The sequence below is a fragment of the Sturnira hondurensis genome, unplaced genomic scaffold, assembly GCF_014824575.4.
Source record: "Sturnira hondurensis isolate 20B ecotype Veracruz unplaced genomic scaffold, ASM1482457v3 Scaffold0016462, whole genome shotgun sequence".
Lineage (NCBI taxonomy): Eukaryota > Metazoa > Chordata > Mammalia > Chiroptera > Phyllostomidae > Sturnira > Sturnira hondurensis.
In genome coordinates, this window is record NW_028089093.1 from 5,344,655 (window position 1) to 5,365,035 (window position 20,381).

General features: G+C 39.5%; 1 protein-coding gene across 1 annotated transcript in view; it reads right to left on the minus strand.

The window, feature by feature from the left end:
* Positions 1–20,381, minus strand: part of GRM3 (glutamate metabotropic receptor 3) — a 207,537-nt gene that overhangs the window by 17,122 nt on the left and 170,034 nt on the right. Inside the window, exon 4 of the mRNA XM_037066140.1 lies at positions 7,059–8,125. Coding sequence (XP_036922035.1) covers positions 7,059–8,125 — 1,067 coding nt within the window. The remainder of the gene's footprint in view (positions 1–7,058; positions 8,126–20,381) is intronic.

The window sequence follows — 20,381 nt, forward strand, 5'->3', positions numbered from 1 at the left end:
CGAGGAGGATTCGGGAAGGGGGCCATGGGCTGAGAAACAGAAGGTGGTTTCCGATAGAGCTGCTGTGTTTTTGTTCACTCTCCTCCCGGGTGGGAGTAGACTACGGTGAATTTCCACCCCAGTCTAATTTAGGTCTGCCCGACCTAACAGCGAGTACTGAAAGTTTCCCTAGGTAGGCAGAAAGTTGTGCTTCCTTTCACATAACAGTTGCAGAGACATGCACCTACTCTGAGCATCAAAAGGGGGACCTTCAGAGGAGGCAGAAATCGGGTGAATTATTTGAACTTTGGCTGGTTCCCTCAGGGAAAGGAGGGGGCAGGGTGTATAGTGCTCAGACTGACAACAGCTGATCTCTCTTCGGGCTCATCCCCCGCTGAGGTCTCTCATGCCAAATTTAGATCCATTGCAAGGTGACAAGGTCTCAGGTTTTTGCAGCAGAACCTGGCTGCGAAAAACGAGTTTTGGTGCTTTCTGTGAGATTTCTCTGCGACAGAAAAATACATTGAGAAACCGCAAACAAAGCACTGACTAGTATTTGGGCTCTTACTGACCTGGATTAGGTTTGAAACGCTGACAAAGGTGGTCAGCATGAGAATGAGAAATAAAGAATGAGAAACTTGTGCAGAGGAATCTAGATAAATCCTTGTAATCAGCCGCCCCACTGGAAAACTTCCCTAGCCCTTTGCTTTTTTAAAAATATTTTATTGATTATGCTTTTATACTTGTTCTGACTTTTTCCCCTTTGCTGTCCCTCTACCCAGCATCCCACACTCCCCAGGCAATCCCTCCACCATTGCTGATGTCCATGGGTCACATGTATAAGTTCTTTGGCTACTCCATTCCCTATACCATACTTTATGTCCCCATGGCCATTCTGTATCTACCTATTTGTACTTCTTAATTCCCTCACCTCTTCATCCATTCCCCCACACCCCCTCCCATCTGACAACCATCCACCGGGCAGGACCCTAAGAGATGTTATCCTGATGAGATAGCAAATGCCTTGGATTAAGATGGGCTCCTTTAAGAAATAGCTGCTGTGCAAGTCAAGCCCAAGTCAGCTGAAGGGCACGTAGCATGCACCCAGGCAGAAGGCATCTGGCTCTGGCCACTGAGTCAAGGGGTCCTCAACATTGAAATAGTGACAGCCATGTTGATATTGCTATCCATGTTATGGATTTTGGTGCTCAGAAACAGCGGGCCTTTCTGTGGCTGAGCCTTGAGCAGTTGCTGCTTAAACTGAAAGCCTGTGTGCCTTGCTTACGGGCACAGGACTGCTTTCTCTCCCATACTGTCCAATTCCTCCGGACTCTCCACTCTAATTTCAGCTGCTTTGAGGGGAAGGATGCTTAAGGGTAGGACCAAAGACTCTCCATCCCCCAGAGTGGCTGAAGTCCAAACACACCAGACCCAGTACGCTGGGAGCCTTTGGGGAGGGAAGAACTCCAATTTTTTTTGCTCTATTGGTAACAGCCAAGTCACCATCCGACCCAGACCTGTTAGGGGGAAGGCAGGGCTGAGGTTAGAAGGAGGCAGGTGAGGTACTTGCTTGAAATGCAGATTTACAGGGACACCAAAAACTCTGTAATCATGACAAATATTTTATTCCAATGTTAAAAAAAATTAAACTTCATGCTAGAGACCCACGATGAACACAGAACCAACATTTTCATTGAGGACAGAGTCGGTAACTATGCTGTGCTGTGACATATTTAATTTAAGGTAAAAAGAAAAATTTGTGACACTGATTCTGTCCTGATCACTGCCTATGTAGGTGTCACCTAGCCCCCTTGCATTGCCTGGTAGAAACTGGGACTTGGGGAACCTACAAAAATGCTGACCCTTTGGATCCAGTGACGGCTGTGAGTAATAGGGTCCTTTGTCTATGAATCAGGAGTCTCCAGTCTTCTATCAGCATCCCTGAAACTGTGGCGCGCTAACTTGTGGGATCGCAAGATGCCTTAAAACCCTCTGCAGCTCTTGGCAGGCTCCCTCCCCACTGTTAACATCCCACCGTCAGCTCTGACTGGAGCACAGCCACCTAACCAGTCTCCCCGCTGCTGCCTTTGCTTCCTGTCATACAGACACTGTCTTTAGAAGCTTCATGTCTTGTTTCTAAAATATGAGATCATAGAATGTGAGATTATCAAACTCCTCTGCTTAAAATCTTTCAATGGATTATTTTTTCATATAGTATAAAATCTGTACTTTTTTGCACTAGCCCGTAAAGTCCGACATGATTTAGCTCCCTTGCTTACCTCCCATATAAAATCGCTCTTCTATTTGTTCATTAAATTGTGGCCATATACACCATTATTTTCTAAGACATTTTTGCCTGGAAGTGTTTGTACTTGCTATTTCTCTGTCTAGCACATAGAATTCCCATGCCTGGTTCTTTCCCAGTCTTTAGTGGAGTATTATGGGATAGGCACTACTTATTGGTTCTTTTTTTATTGAGTTTTGGGGTGACATCAGTTAATAAAATTATAGAGATTTCAGGTGTAGAATTCTACAATATTCCAATACATCATCTGCACACTGTATTTTGTGTTCACCGCCCCAATCAAGTTTTCTTTCATCATCATTTGTCCCTCTTTACCTTCTTCTACCTTCCCCCGCTCCGCTTTCTCTCTGGTAAATACCATACTCTTGTCTATGTCTATGAGTTATTATTATTTTTGCTTAATGCCTTCACTTTTATAAAAAGAAGAATTTGAGATTCAATGTATTTTAAAGTAGTCAACATGGGAAAATCAGTATTCGGACCTTGTCAAAATTCTGGAATCGCTTCTGAAATCTCTGCCTACTGTAGGTAAAGTGCTTCAGCTTTCCCAAAGCCAGTAACAATCCAGCCTCTTGATACCCAAAGGGACAGTCCTTTGTTTAGCAGCATCTACATCACCTGAGAGCTTGCTAGAAATCCAGACTCTTGGGCCCCATCCCTTCTTACTGAATCAAGACCTGCAGGTAAGTTATGTGCACATTAAAGTTGGCAAAGCTCTGCAGTAGCAAAGCCTCCTCTTCCTTCCATCATTGCACTTCCCCCTGCACAACTTAACGTGCATTTCCTATTCATTTATTATTTACTCTCCGCCTCTTCCTCCCCAACATTTACAGTCTTGTAAGTAATAAAAGAGGAGGACTTGTCTGTGTTGATAGTTTGTACCTTCAAGGCCCATAATAAGTGCTCCAATATATTTGGAAGGCAAAACACTCAGTAGTTACTACTAATTAATTCTTTTTTGGGTAACTTCCAGCCAAACATGGCCTCATGTGTATTTATACCATTTAAACTGTGTATCAGATCCCTGGTGACTCAGTTCGATTCTCAGACTCTCTGGGATGGTTTTGTTGTAATACAGAAGGAGATGGCCTGGATAGTTCTGGAAGATCCCTTGAGTTTTCAGATTTTTACCCAAGTTCTTGCTTGCTTTGCCCTGGATACCTATACTAGCTTCAAGTAGCCCTGGCCATTCTAGGCTCTGCTCTTCTAAATCCAGCTTCCATATCAAGGATAGATAAGCTTGTGCTGTACTGTGAAAGGCATGCACTTGGGTCTGAAAACCATGTCCTACTATTTCCTTACCTGTGCCCCCTGGGAAGTTAATTATCCTCTGAGTTCGTTTACTCTTCTCAGTGGATAATAAAATTTGCTTTCCAGGGTGCTGATGAGGATCAGTGACTAGCTCACGAGCGCAAAGCATCTAGCAGAGTAAGATCTCAGAGTTGATGAGGAAAGTTTCCTTCCTTTCTTTTCCTCTTACCCTTTACATCTTGTCATTTTTTGCTTGAGCAAACAACCAACCAAAGGAAAACACGAAAAAAATTTTAAATGCAAGAACTCAAATCCCTTAAAGACTATGAAAACGAATTCCTCTGCTTGGTATAATCTGACCAAGTTGCCAATTCTGTTTAGTTTCTCACTAGATCCCCCTAACCCATTTTCCACTTGAGTATGGCCAGTATCTTTGGGTTCTGCTTGGTGCATTTCTGTCTCCTCAAGACTATTTCCTGCATGCCCTATATTCTCCAACTTCTGCAATTGCACTTGCTCACCAAGATACAGGGCGAAATCCCACCTCTTCTAGGAGTATTCCTGGAAAGACCAAGCTCTTAGTGATGCAATTTTTCTTTGAAACCTGTAGGCATTTAAGAGATTGTATCACCAATTTAATTATAAACTCCACCGTGCTAATCTTGAATTCTTTCATGCTTGTTATATTTTTCCTAGCTGGGATATATGATTTTTTGAAGATTAGAATCATGCTTTATATTTATTTATAACTCACAATGGGTGGCAAAGTATTGAGTCATAATCCCTGCTGACTGTTTGATGCCCAAATTCCTTGTAGCTCTGCCTTTAAATTATTGGGTACTTTTCTGATGCTGCTGCTTCTATCTGAGCCACAGGGTTTCTCTCCGGGAAATTTAAAATCTCATTCGGAATTTCCAGAACAAAAGTCTCAAGTTCCAATGCTTATAGGGTCTGTGCAGATTCATAAGGGAAGGGAGCCAGGTGTAAGAATTCAGGGACTGGTTGGAGCGAGGGCCACAGGGCTGCCAGTGCCCTGGCTAGAGACATAGGCACTACTTGGACCAGGCTCATCAGTGCATGTAGGAACCGAGTCTACTTGTATTGCTTTGATAAGAGAAGCCAAGAATCTGGACATTTACTAGCATTTCTCAATTTTCTAACTTTGAAAAATATTTCAAAGAATGTCAAAATAGCGCAGGCCAAACTGAAGACATCTGTGCAACCATAAGACCTTGTGCTTCATTAGAGCAGAAGTTTTCAGTCTTGGTTGCAAATGAGAGCCACTTGGGAGGCTTTGAGAAAGCCTGATGTCTAGCCTGCAGATCAGCCAACTAAACAACAAAATTGGAACCTCTTGGGCTGTGTCCCTTGTAGCAATATATATGTATTTTAAAGCACACAGTCTATTCAGTATGTAGCCCAACTTAAAAACCACTGTGTTGGAGGTTCCAGTCTACCTTCTCATTTCCTTTGAACATTTAGGATTGGCATTATTTGTAAGGAAGAACCAAGGCCGCTGATGACCTCACTGTGACTGGATTGCCTTAGTTAGCGTGGAACTTAACACGCTCAACCCAGCAGCTTCTGCCCTGTTGGCTTAAAAGCTTCTGCCAGGTGGTGGAACCTCTGGTATCTTCAGCTAACTCCATTTAATCAGTTTATCTTCATTGCCATCATGTTAAAGGAAAAAGAGTCATTTTTTGTATGTGTTTTAGAAATAAATGTTAATTCATTCAATATGATTAAATTTTTATAATGCTATTTGTTTATTCTCAGTAGTGTTTTCTGCTCTGTTTGTTAATAATAGTATTTTTTGAGAATCAGGTTTCCTATATCCAGGATAAAATAATTACAACTGTAACTATTTTGCAGTCCCAATAACCCAAATCATATCTGCTAAGTGTGGTATCTTAAAAAAAGATCCTTAGAGATCTAGACGTGTGATGTGTACCGGAAGACAAAAGATGAAGATGGGGGCATTACAGTGAAGAACTATGGTCCTCTATTTCAATCCCCACACTTTAAAGCTTCACAATCCCCTGTGGTTCACATAATCTGACCTTTGATTTTGCTGTTTCAATTCTGTTTTCTGACAATTTTTCATTTTTTTAAAAAATATTTTATTTATTTATCTTTAGAGGGGAAGGGGAGGAGAGAGGAAGAGAAACATCAATGTATGGTTGCTTCTCATGCATCCCCTGCTGGGAACTTGCTCCTGCCGGGAACTGGCCTGCAACCCAGGCATGTGCCCTGACTGGGAATCGAACCGCGATCATCTGGTTCACAGGCCCGCGCTCAATCCACTGAGCTATGCCAGCCAGGGCCTCAAATTTTTTAATAGGTAGTCTTAAAAACCCTGACATCACCCCAGCATTGAACTTACGTCCTTTAATTTTCTTGCTCTTGCTTTAACGTAGTCCATAGGTTTCAGTCACGTGGCTGTGAATAATTCAGTAAACTAGATACATTAAGTATTACCAGTCTCTTGATCTCATTCTTTAAAGAGTTTTGTCATTTTTGGAGCTGCAATGTTCCAAGATTTTGGTGATGTAGGGATTGCTGATAAACAAATTTGGCGATAGTTAATAGCCTGCAGAGAACTTCGTTTTGTGAAATCATGGTGCAACAGGGAAACCATTATGCTTCTGGAAAACTGTCATCTGGACAAGTTGAGAAATATAGAGAATAAAATCTAATTGCCTCAAGAGAAAAAATTCTTATATTTACTTATTAGAATATATTAAAATCAGAATTATAAGTGCAAAGCAACTGATAGATGGTTTCAGTGATTTGAGAAATTGTGATGGAGTGATATTTCTTTCAGAAGAGATGGCAATTATATTGAAGCCCAGAAATTGTGAACTATATATTACTAAAGACTATGTGAATAATGACTTAATTAGGTTACTTGGATATATACAGTAAAAGTTATAACTAGTTCAAGGGTTATATATACTCCTTATGTCTACAGGAACTAAAATTATAGAAAAGGTATAACAAGCTAACATTGTATTTTATTGTGTTTTAGAGAAGTAATGATGCTTATTTGAAGCTTGAGTGAAAGTTTTTAGATCTTTAAACTGACCCCGGCTTAATGTTATAAGCCTATTTTAATTTATGTATCCACCTGTGGTAGCCAGGACCTCTTGTTCTAATTTGAAGTAGTCTCAAGGCTTTTAGTGGTTTAAGTCTTATTTTCTTATCATTCACTTTCTAAATTTAATGAAAAGTTTTAGGGGTATGTGTATGTATTATATTTCCCCCCACTAGATTATAAATTGTTTGAATGACCATGAATTTACATTTATCTTTCTCTATGTGCCTAGCACATAGTAGCCACTAATGAAATGCTTTTAAAACACTGTGAATGAATTTCCATATATAATATGGTGGTTCATCATAACATTAGTAATTCCCTACTTAGCTGCTGAGCTGGAATAAAAGAAGTCATTTTAAATCCTTCAAAACAAAATATTGGCAGGATACAAAAAGAAGGAAACGGAGAAAGCATTCAGAAACTTACTCTGTAGTCACTTGATGTCACATAAAATATAGGGAGAAAGGCCAGCCAGATGATGCAGGTGGTGTACATGGTAAAACCAATGAACTTGGCTTCATTGAAGTTTTCTGGGCACTTCCGCGTTTTGAAGGCATACACAGTGCATAAGATCACGAGGACGACATCGTAGGTAAGTGAAATCAGCATGCTGGCATCTCTGACGTTGCATTTTAAGATGACTGTCTCCCGCTTCTCTGGAATGGTGTGCCGCCTGGTGCCTGGGGCCTCCAGGATGAGCCACACAGAAACCACCACGATTTGCACCAGGATCAGCCCCAGGCAGATGAAAACCTGAGAACTTGGGCTGATGAATTTTGGCCTCTGAGCGCCATTCTTTACCCCATCGAAGATGCGGGCAATGCAGTTTGTTTTGGTCAGCAGGGCCGAGTAACAGATAGCAAAGGAGGTCCCCAGTCCCAGCCGGCGCAATGCACAGATGACCGGTGACGGCTTGGCGATGAAGAAGAACGTCATGCAATAGGATAGACCAACCCCAAACAACAAGATGTAGCAGAGCTCTCGGCCCGAGGCTTTGACCAAGGGTGTGTTGTTGTGCTTGATAAAAACAGTCACAACCATGCACGTGCACGCGAAACCCAGGCAAGCGATGGTGACTGGACCAATGGCCCAGGCATCTTCCCACTTGATGTAGTCCTCAGGAAGGTCAAAGCAGCCTGATAGGTCCGCAGTGGGCCACTGCCCGAGGCCGCAGCCCATACATGTAAACTCATCGGCCAGGTATTCGTAGGGCTCGCAGGGGATGCAGATCCAGCAGCAGACATCCCCTGGTTGCATATTCTTCATTTCATTGGGGGCACAAGGGTCACTGCACTGGGAAGTGGGGACTGAGTTCCGGGACCAGTGGATAGAGTCGACATCTAGCGATAAGGTTTCTGCCCAGTGACCCACCTTCAGGTAGGAATACTTGCCACCCACATGCTGAAAATTGAACACGTTGTACCGTCCCATTCCATCTCCGAAAGCATCAAACTTGACAATGCTATCTGCATCTTGATTTGGGTTGAAGGGAGCTGTGACACATAGAGTGAAAGAAAGGAAGAAAAGAAAAAGAACACTGTTTAGTGTCTTAGGCATGATCAGTCAATTACTTTATCATACACTCAGCAGAACTGAAATAACAGGGAATGGGGATTCAGGGCTGAAACAATGTAACAACTGCCATCAAATTTATACATCAAAAGCTACTAGAGTGCTTACATAATCAAAAATTCCTTTACTGAACATTCCTGGGCACCTCCCACATGCCAAGTACCGGCAATGACCATGAGCACAGTACAGCACGAGCCCCCAGAGGAGCTCACTGTGCAGTAGGAGTGCTGTTCTCCACGGTGTGTAAATATGCCTTTCTTGAAAGATTTCATAATAGGAATTGGACACAACTTTGTATCTCATCTTTATTACATATTTATTTATGTACAGTCACTTAAATGTCTTCATGAAAATACACAATTAATAAAATTTTTCTTCTCCAAAATGAAAAAAAATCATTATGAACGTGTGGTATGCTTCTCTTAAACAGTTTAGGGGACTCGACAGTGTTAGGAACTCTAACACTGTCGTGTTTGGAGTGTATTCATTCTCACTACATACGTGCATGTGTCTACGGACGCAGGCTCCTGTCCACGTGAATACTGTTAAGGCACTAACAGTATGAAGAAGGTAGTAACTATATTTTACAGTTTGTTCCCCAGAAGAGGGTCAGTAGCCCTCAGTCAAATGATCTGCTCTCGACCCTGCCCCTTCCTTACAGCTCGCTGTGAGTTCCGAAGCAGCAGCTCCCCAGGCGTCTATGTTCCTTCTGTTCTAGCTGCTGCTCTTTATGTCTCTCTCGCCAATACCTGCTGCCCCTCTGATCACCAATTTTACATTACCTACTCTGAACTACTGTGCACATACTATTTTGCACTGCCAAACTGTACTCTTTCCATAGGTGTGGAAGAATGCTGCTTATGTCTACATGATGGGTAGACAAATTGTATGAGTCAGAATAGCCTTCCCTGTATTGATAAATAGACCCAAGTTTTTTAATCACTCAAACACAATGGAATTTTATGTCTGCCTCATGCAGCAATCTTAAGGTCTTTGTCAGTGGGTGTCTCTCTTCCATATGGTGATTCAGGAACCCAGGCTCCTTGTATGTTGAAACTGTACCCACTTCTAGAGCCTCTTCTCCATCGGTGTCTATCCAGTGGGAGAAGAAGCGGAATGTGAAGCGGGTACACCTATTTCTAACTACAACCTTACTGTGACACAACAAAGTGAAATTTGGAGCACACTGCAATTTCCTCCACTGCAGGTATTTGCTGGCTCTGTGGCCTCCCCCTGAGCTCTGATCCACCATTTCTGGGGCTCGTGTTGTTTCACCCAGTGGGAAACATCATACTCTTCTTTGGTCCAGTAATTTTATGGAAGGGACTGAACATCCCTCAATGAGTTACTTGGGTCCTTGGTGAAATAAAACTTCACATGTTACCAAAGAGCCCTCTCCTGTTTAAGACCCATAGGTGTCCCTATATGGCTGGGTTGGGTGGTTTACAGTAATATTCCAGACCCTGTATAAGGTCTGTTAGTAAATGTAGTCCAATATGCCACATTTATTCCTGACTTATTATGATGTTTTTCCCCCTGCAATCTTGTTATCTCACCTGCCATTTGTCTTTACTAACCTTCACCTAGCGTTCTGCCAAATTCACCAAACCCATCACATATGTCTGTGTGTGTCTGTACTCAAGTTCATAGTGAGACAGAATGATGTAGTGGATGAGCTCATGGTTTGGGGTTTAGACGAATTGTGTGTAATTCTCATCTGTGTCTTTTAATAGTCACATGTCCTTAGGCAAATTAGACTTTTCACCTCTTCCTTAATTTGTAAAGCATAATATAAATGAAAAGTGTAAAGTAATATAAAACTATGAATTAACTCGATCATTTTCTCATTTATGACACTTGCCAAATATTACATTGCATGATGTCCAATTCTCTGTTATTGGCTGTTCCTCTTGATCTATTTCTGCCTCAGGATGATCTTTCTGCCAGTACGACAGCTTGTCGCTGTGCTTTAATATCTGCTAGGACAAGTGAACATAGCAGTAGAAGCATTATCGCCATATTTCCAGGAGTAGGAATCAACATCAGAATTCTATGTCACACAGAACTGAATTTGTTTAGTCTATGCTTGGAAAATTTTCATTAAAATTTTATGGACTCTTTGCATGTTACAAATAAGTAAAATGTTAAATATTTTACAATACTTTACATCGAGTATAAGATCTTCAGATGTATTATTATTTTACTCTCCACAAGCAATCTCCACCCATGTTCAGTGGATGTGCTTAGATTTTCAGGAAGATATTTGTGAAAGAAATATGTTTTCTACCTTTCATTTAAATATTGCACAGCTGTTCTTGAATGTATAGTTTCTTAAAAGTAATATATTTAACAGGTAAGAAAACTGATTGTTTTGTGTGTTCTGAGCTAGGGAGGGGTTATTGATGAGATTGTTGGTATGCGAGCTAATTAATAGCATAATCACCTCGGATGTGAAATATTCCTTTTATAAATCTTTTCTGGAAATCATCTAATATCACCAACTGAATATCGGGGGATTCTAGTTGCCTAGTTAAGAATAATAAAGTTAATAACGCATCTGAGGTTGTTACACCTGATGTAAAATGCGTTAAAATATTCAACATCTTATTTGTAACATATAAAAGGGACCCCTAAATTTTAATGCAGTTTTTTCTAAGCATAGAATAAACAAAGTTAGTTTGATATAACAAAAATAATTCTGATATTGATTCCTCCTCCTGAAAATATAGTAATAATATTTCAATTCCTACTTTTTCTTTTCTTTTTTGTTTTTCCTGGTCGCCGCCCCCACTTTTTCTTAATTGTTTGAAAATGTTGAGCATTAATAAATTTTTTGAAGATCCTGAGTAAGAACCTCAGCTTTGGCTTTTTTACATGATATTGACACAATTTATTATAAAGCTATTTTAAAATAGAAGGGCAGAATATAATGAGACTTTTTTATTAGTGTTTTCCTCCCTATCCTTTTACTTTGAAAAATTTCAAACCTACAGAAATGATGAAAGACAAGTATATGGATGTGATAGCATTAGAATCACTTAGAGTTAACTGTTTGTTAACATTTTGTGACATTTTCTTGACCTCTTCCTGTTTTTTTTGCTAACATATTGGCTATTAAATATTTGCTATTTGCTATTAAAAGTATAAACATGTGAATATAAAGAATTGGAAAACTGTTATATGGGACAAATTCTGCCTACTGCCTGTTTTGCAAATAAAGTTTTATTGGAACACAGCCTTACTTATTGTTACCACATTAACTATGGCTACTTTTCTACTACGACAGCAGAGTTGAGCACTTGTAGTAGGATTGTATAGCCCTGAAATATTTACTATATTATGCATTCCATAAAAAATTTGCACTTTCCTGAAACAGAGCCAAGGGAACTCATACACAGCAGTTTGGAGCATACAATTTGGTATTATAATGAAATATTTGCATATTTATGACCCCCAAATCACGTTGTTACACATATACCCTATGCATAACAGATTTTTGCACATGTGTACCAAAAACACATAGATGACAGTTGTTAGTACTGTGTATAAGAGGGGAAACAACTGGAAACAACTGGAAACAACCTCAATTTCCAACAGTTATTCAAAAATCATTTTGTGGGTTATCCAGAATTGTACCCTGTTGTGAAATTAAACTAACAAAAGTTACAGAAAAAAAGATGAATGTGTTTTAGAAACAATATTGTATGAAAAGACTATATGATTCTACTTGTATAAAGTTCTAAGGTGAACAAAACTAAACATATCATTTGGAAATACATACAGAAGTGAGGTACTTTAAAAAAACAACTAATGACAACAAAATTCAAGATCTTGCATAGGACATGGATGCAGAGGATGGCTTAGGGAAGACCACAAGGTGGGTACCAATTTATTATAGTCTGTGTCTCTTGTTTGGGTGGAGTGGTTTTCGTGGAAGATTATTTTATTGTACTTGATAAATAGAAATTGAATTAAGGATATTCTTTGTATGACTTAGCATTGCATAATAAAAATACTACGAAATCAAAATTTGAGGATAGACTATTCCAAATACAAATAAACTGTATTAATTAATCTTGTCATTCTAAGGGACTAACCCTGCAAGGTTTATTTCTCCTCTCATGTTTGGGGGTTGGGTGTATAGTTATGATCAATTGCTTTTGTTGTTATAATGAATTGCTAATAGATTTGCTAAGATATACTGGAAAAGTAGTTTACATACAAATTATAATCAGAATGCAAACACTCCACTCAAATGGCATAAGGGCAATAAAAAAACTCAGGATAAATTTAACAAAAATATGTTAAAGACCTATATGAACACTGATGAAAGAAAAAAATACTAAAAGACATGAAAAGATATAACAGGTTCTTGGATAGGATTCAATTCTCTCTTAGTGATTTTAGTAATAATATTGTATAAATAGTAAATTTCAATAAAATATGAACTTAAAACAAAACTATACCAGTTGATCCCAAAGTTCACCTGGAAAAATAAATCAGTAAGACTAGCTGGGAAGAGCAAGAGCAATGAGGGAGCACTCGCATTACCAGACAATACTATAGGTTACAAAGCTGCAATCCTTAAAGTGACATGATACTGACTCATGAACACATGGAAAAGCCAATGGAGGTGTATGAGATATCCATAAATAGGTCCCAACTTGCTAGAATTTTGTATATGGTGCCCAGTGTGGTCAATTTGGAATCCCTTTGAATATAACCTCCAGAAGAGTTAGATAGTAAATCGATGTTGATTTAAGTGACTAAGTTTGTGGTGATTTTTACAAAGGTGATAGAAAACTAATACACAGAAGAAAGCTATTCAGTATTTGCACATGTGTTTTGTTAATGAGACTTTCATGAAGTTAAACATCCCCTGCACTACTGGTGGATAGTTAAGATGGTATGCTTCCAATGAAGGGCAATTGGACAAAATTTTTCAAAATTACAAATGCATTAAACTTTTGACTTCACAACTCCAGTTTGTAGAACATAACCTAAAAATATACTTGCATACGTAAGAAATGAGGTTTTTAACATGTCGTTTATTATTTTACCATGTTGTGAATTGTTGATAATAAAAAATGGGAAACAATCAGTAATGAATAAAATGGAATACAATACAGCTATGAAAATGAGGAAGCAGTCTATGTGTTCCCTATCATAAGGCTATGAAAAAACCTAAAAGTCACATTGTTATCTGTAAAAAAGTGAGGGGTAATTAAGTACATTTAATATAGCATTAAAATGTTTCTTTTATGTAAATTGGAAAAATAGAAGAATCTATATTTTTTCTTTTATGTGCATAAGGAAATTCTAGAAGAATACCCGAGAGTAGTAGTTACGAATGAGCAAGAGATGGGAAATTAGCAGATTCATGGCAAAACTGGAAGAAAAATTTTTACTGAATTCTTTTATATACTTCTTGCATTTGAAGCATGTAGATGTGTTACTTATTCAAAACATAACAATAAAAAAAGAAAACATAAATTGACAATTAAGGATTACCAGACAGTTAAGTAACCTTCCAACCTGAAAGGGAGTGGCTGAAGCAACCAGAAAAAGAAACCTGAAGTAAATAGAGACATGCAGGGAGCAAAGCAAAAGCTTCAGAACAAGGGTGTGCTCAGAGAGACAAGAGCAGATGCCGCGTGTACGAAGTAGGTACAGTATATTCTCAAAAAGGAGCATTCAGAGAACAAGGATGAACGTTTGGAAGTAAAGTAGGAGAAAGAGAAATTCACTATAAGGATCGAAAGAAAAATTTGAGAAAGCTCTCAAAGTTTGACAGAATGCAAGATGGAAAATAGAACATAAATGGGAAAATTAGAGACTATTCTGTGAAATTTTAGCATTCAATCAAGAGGAGTTCCAGGAGAGAATGAGAAAATAGAAGGAGAACATTATCAAAAGGGTCAAAGTGAATGTACTTTGCTTAAGAAAGGGTGAAGCGACAGCCAGTGGCTCTTTTTTACAAGCTTGTTGAATTCATGTAAAAATTATGTATGTGTACTATTTTGTTAAAGGTACAAAAATGGTAAAGTTTAAGAATGTTAGGAATAATTGAGTGAGGTCAGGCAGAACAGTTTGCAAAGCAGACTATGAAAACAGACTGCTGCAAATATAACAAGTGCTTGAAAAGTAGATGGTGGACAAATAGTACTTTTGGTAGAATTGTGATTTTTAATGCAAGTTTACCTTTAACTAAATTTGTTTGGTTCAATATCTATCAAAGTATGGTGTAGTATCTGAATCATTTAGATACATAAGACACATTAAAGTGATACTTCAATAAGTGCATTGTAAATTCTAAACAGATCCATTGTCAGCGGGAGTGCCCTGACCTTTAGCTTGGGAATACTCGGCTGCTGTGTCTAGGCTAGAATGAGAAACAATGAAAGGAGAACCTAGAAGAAAACGGTAAATCGTGTCTGTCAGATATTCCACATGTGATAATTAAGCTGTTTTGGAATGCTTATTTCCAATATGACTGGGCTGGATAGTGATGAGGCAGGAAGGAAAACCAAGCTTTTTCTCAGGTGCCGTTGGAGTGACTTCAAGCGGCAGAGAATCTCGCAGCCCTAGGAGAGGGATCCTGTCCCACTCCCAATACATGCAGAGTTACCTGTAAGTCAAATGGCTCACCTGGGAAATAGTCACAGTCCAGTGAACTGGCACCACCGTTCTTTGGAGACCAGTTTCTCAGACTAAGGAAACCCTGGGGTGTTCCCATTTCTTGAGTCGAGTCTCACCCAGGGAGCAAGCATCATGTGAGATGGAAAAAACACATCACTTCACCCTGTGTTGTTGCAGCAACACAAAGAACCCGAACTAAAGGGAGAAGAAAGAACTGGAAAGAGGGTGGAACTTTTTCAAAAGGACTTATAACCTTCTGTAGAATCTAATGTCAAGACCCTCATTATCCTAGTTCCTCAAAATCAGGTCCCTGCTTTGCAGAAGGGGCCTGATGTGGCTTCAAGTCAGATGGACAGTGTCTCAATTTGCCTCATTATCCAGTACGTTCTAACCCCAGTTTCAAATGGATTTATTTGAGAAATTTAATATCCAGATGACCAGTCCTCCTAGGGCCCACTTGGTAGAGATGAGGTGAGTCTATGCCTTACAGATATCACAGGTCAATGGCAAGAGAAAATTAAATTGGCTCTTTATTTTTTCCCCTCTCAGACAGAAGTCCAATTAAGGTAAGACAATAATGGGATTGTTAACAGCCTTTCAGTAATGGGAATGTAACTGCCACTGCCTGGGTTCACATTCATAAATACTAATGAAGATTGAAAAAGCTATGAACAGCAACATGGCTCCTGTTTTACAACAGTCTGCAACCAGGCCCTCACTGAGGGTTCTATGAACTCATTTGATGAACTGGAATAAAGACACAGATAAGGAGACAGAAAATGGCATCTCTCTTGAAAGATCTTTTAGAGGTCAAGAGGTATAGACATCAAAATCCTTTGACTAGAACAAACAAAATCGTTTATAAACATCACACAGCAGAGAGAGACGAAAGAATAAAAATGGATCCTTGGCTATCAGTAATTAATTTACCTACCAATTAAGATCACCATTGCTGGTGCATTTCCACAGTTATTTACCAACAGCTAGGGCAAAGGACAACCTAGTGCCTTGGATTCTGAGTCTCACCTATGAAAAATGCTTGATAATTAGCCAAGGTACAGAGTGAAAGTGAGTATTTGAGAAAAGCTCTTCAAAGAGCATGGCTTAAAAAAAAAACAACAACCCATCAGTATGACTTCTGAAAACAGCTCTCTTTAGTTCTGAAAACTTAGCTTGGCTAATTTATCTCATGCTTCATTATACATTGTATTTGGCTCCCTATGTAGATTCTACATATTATTGCTGAAACTTTCAGCACTTGAGGCGGCTCCGAAAGGAGCCATTTACTCTCAGAATGATGAAGGTGGCGGCAAGGCACCGACAAAGGCAGTAGTGAGAAAAAGTTAGTGAAATTCTGATTCCCGCCACCCCCCAATTCAGGGGTAAGGCTCGGGCCCTGCTTTGCCTACTTGATTTATTGTAGCTGGAAGTGTCATGGCCGCCGCTGGCTCTTTGGTTAGGGACCCTCCTCAACGTGAGCCGGTGCTGCTGCCGCATCCTTTTCTTCCCTCTCTTCCCACCTCCTGCCCCTGTTACATAATCTGCTGCTTTTTCTCACATTCTCTGTGATGAACTTTCAATTTTTAAAAACTTTTAATTGAAATATATAGAGAGAAAAAGGATAAAAATAAGTGACTTTTGATGGTATGTACATACCCATGAAACATCATGGATGTTAAAAATGGAACATGATCAGTTTCCTTATGAACCCTTCCTTCCTCCCCAAAGATAACCACCTTCATACCTGTTAGTACCAACCAGCTTTGCTTGATACTGAACTTTATATTAAAGTAATCATAAAATGTGCATTATTTTTGTACTAATATAGTATGCTCAAAATTAACTCTGGTGAGATTCCTTTTATTTTATGATGAGAAGTTATAGCTGGTTCATTTTTATGGATACATAGTATTTTATTATATGGATGTATCACCTTTTTTTTAGCCCCACTTCTGTTATGGACATTTCTTTTGTTTTTCTCTCTTTAAGTCTGTAGCCTTTATGAATAATGCTGCATCTTTAGCTAGGTTATCCCAGAAGCAAACCTCAAGACATAGATTTGAGTTCAAGAAGTTGATTTGGGAGTTTATAGGAGAGTGGAGAAGTACGACATAGACAGGAGAGGGAACGCAATACAGAGCACATCGGTGAGCACAATGGTCTCATTCTCACTGGAGTATGTGGGCAGATTGCATAGAATGGAAGTTGGGATAGAAGATGCCAGCTTACTCACTAGCCCGGATGGGACAACTCTTATCTATCATTGGCTGATAGCTGCTCCAGGGGTAGTGCTGTCACGGCATTTCTGGCTGCTCTAGGTGCAGGCGGAGCGAGCTCCTGTGGCCAGAGAAAGCTCCCTAGCAGAGAGTCATTGGCATGCATGAGAGTAGCACGTGCTAAGGGGATTCAAGGGAGGCACTGAGAGCATGTCCTGTCTGCTGCTGTGACTATTCCTAGGACGGGTGCATTTCTGCTACATGTACACAGTGGTGAAGCTGCTTTACTCCTTTAACATTGCTGCCTGTGAATTTTAGCCATTCTGATGGAAATGTAGTGCTATCTAAGAAATTGTGCTTTTAAGCGACCAGCTCTTCCACTGTGCTGACATAGTGTCCTATACATTTGACTTGAGGGACACTGACTATCACGTACCAAAAAAGTATCCACCGTGTGCTCATCTCTTCACTAGATCCTAAGCCTCTCTAGGCCAAGGACAATATCTCATTTATCTTTGTATTCTCACTATCTAAGGCGATGCTGAACACATAGTAGGCATTCACTTATTGTTTTCTAAAGTGGTTATTATAACACTTAATAGACTGAATAGCATCATCTCACAAATTAAAAAAACATGTCAATGACAGCTATACTAAAGACCAATTAAATATCAATCTTAGGATATCAGCCTTTGCACTTGTACTTTGATAGTTCACTACATTACTATGCAGCTCAGGTTAAACACCACTGGTCTAGGCCCGTGGTTCCAGCCAGGCGGGATTCTGCCCTGCAGAAAACACTCGGCAGTGTATAGAGACATTCTTAGTTGTCATGACTCAGGGTGGGGACCTCCACTGGCACCTGGTGGGTAAATAGAAGCTTGGGGTGCTGCTAATTATTCTGTAATGCACAAGAACACACCCTCACGACAATTTTCCAGCTCAAAGTGTCAATAGTACCAAGACTGAGAAACCGTGGTCTAGGGTAATAAATGTTTGAATTTCTAGAAATACATTGATAATCCCAAACTTCTTTATAAATTGAAGCACCCATGCCAGATGAATTCCTTACGGTGCTATCCTATTGAGGTTGTTATTACGCAGTCTTTTTTTCTCTCCACAGTAATTTTCAGCTCACATACTCCCTTCAATGTTCTCTTTCCAAACCCTCATGTTTTCATCTTCACCAACAGCTTTACTGAACCCCATTCCCCCTTCCCCACCCTTACCACAGATCCCATTTTATACAGAGCTCCATGGTTTTCCTTTTACTCACTTTTGCAAAATCAGTCATCTCAGCTGGGTGTCTCCTTGCTGTCAATCACATTCTAACAAAGAAGCACTTTCTCTTGTGTAGCAGGAGTAGGTGCCATATCACACATTTGTCCCTTGGTATCTGTGAAGGGTTAGTTCTAGGACGCCTAAGGATACCAAAATCTGCAGCATGGGTGCTCAGGCCCCTTACGTGTATACAATGGTGTAACATTTGCATATAAGCACTAGGTGCATGTAGGCTCTAACAAGGTATGCTTACACATCACTTCATTCACAATCATGTGGATTGTGTGCAGAGCTTGGCACGTGGCAAATTGAAGTTTTTGTTTTTGGAACATTCTGCGATTTTTTTCCTGAATATTTTGCATCTGACAATGGTTGAATCAAAACGTGAAACTCATGGATAGACAACCTTTTAGAACAGACTCACAATGAGAATTGCTGTTTGTGGGGAGCAGTAAGAGGGGCTTCTGTGGGAGTTTTCTCCTACTCAGTGTGATGTCTCCGGCGCAAACCCAAGCACCCAAGAACACTGTGCTTTGGAAACACTTACCAAAGGATTTTAAGTTTGCAAAAAGAAATTGTGAATTCTGAGGATGAATTTAATTTGTCCTCCTGTTTTCAAATAAATAGGTCAAATAACAGAGCATACATTTTTTTAAGCAGAAAAAAAGGCTTTTATCAAAAGTAAGTTGGATGGAAGTGCCTATCTCTGTCTTTAAAAAAGGCACACTTTGATGAGATCCCATTTGTTTATTCTTTCCTTTATGTCTCTTGCTCTAGGCGGTGAAAGACAAATACCATGTGATCTCACCTTTAACAGGGACCTAAACAACGAAACAAACAAGCAAGTGAAATATAACCAAACACACTGAAATACAGAACAGTCTGAAAATAACCAGAGGGGAGAGGGGAGGGAATTTCAGGGGAAAAGGGGAGGGATTTACAGGAACTAGTATAAAGGACACATGGACAAAAACTAAGGGGGTTGGAAATGGGAGGGAGGTGGGTAGGGCTGAGGGCGTAGGCTGGGATGGTAGTAAAAGACAGAAAACTGTACTTGTACAAGAATTAAATACATAAATTTTAAAAAGCCATATGTTTCCCATTGTTCTGCCCTTAAATCACTTCACCTGCTGTGCTGCAGGTCTAAATGCTGCAGCAGACTGAACTGTGATGTGGACAGGAGGTGAAAATGACTGAGAAAATCCCTGTCAGACAGGTTCTAGTAAGTCAGCAGTGCAAACTATTCAAAAAGGTGTTTGAAAAATGGCAGCAGACCTAATGTTCCGAAGGACATAATCGCAGTAACACAAATACTTCATCAAATGAGGTTTCCATTTTTAAGCAAACAATATACTACTTTACATAAAAAGCAGAACAAGAATTTTATTCAGCCTCAAACATGAACTTTCCAAAGATAAGCACAGCAGCTTAGCACGCAGTGACTGAAATTCTACCAGTGAAGCAAATTAATTTCTATTCTCTTGTCTTACACATGCATAGATGTGCACTTGACTCTCTGTGTAGTATCATGTACAGCGAATACAGGGAAAAGAAATTACTTCTCCTCTCAGCATGCAGGTCTATTGTTAGGTTGTCATGGTTTTCCTAAGCCACTGCAGCACAGCGTGGTCTCTGTCTTCACAGAGAAAGGCTGCTGTATTGAACCACAAGATTTGAACAGACCTTGTCATGTCATCAAGCGCATCTACACATTGTTAAAAGAAATTCCAAACCTCGTCTTCCTGAGAGAGTTTCTTTTCCGTTAGAAATAACTAAGGTGACAATTCAAAGCAATGGCTTCAAATTTCTCTCCTCGATTTGTGCCAACATTTGTAATTTGAGTTATTCTAAAAATAAGTGTTTTAAGTGTATCATAAATCTGATTATTTTGTTCCTTCTTAGAAAATACTCCTGGAAATTGATGAATTTCAGAAATCATTTTAGCTTATGTGAGTCTTCTACTCTTCCTCCAATTGTGTTAAATTAATAAGGTTGATAAAATTAACTTGGTCATAAAACCTTAACATAGCCTGTAAAAATA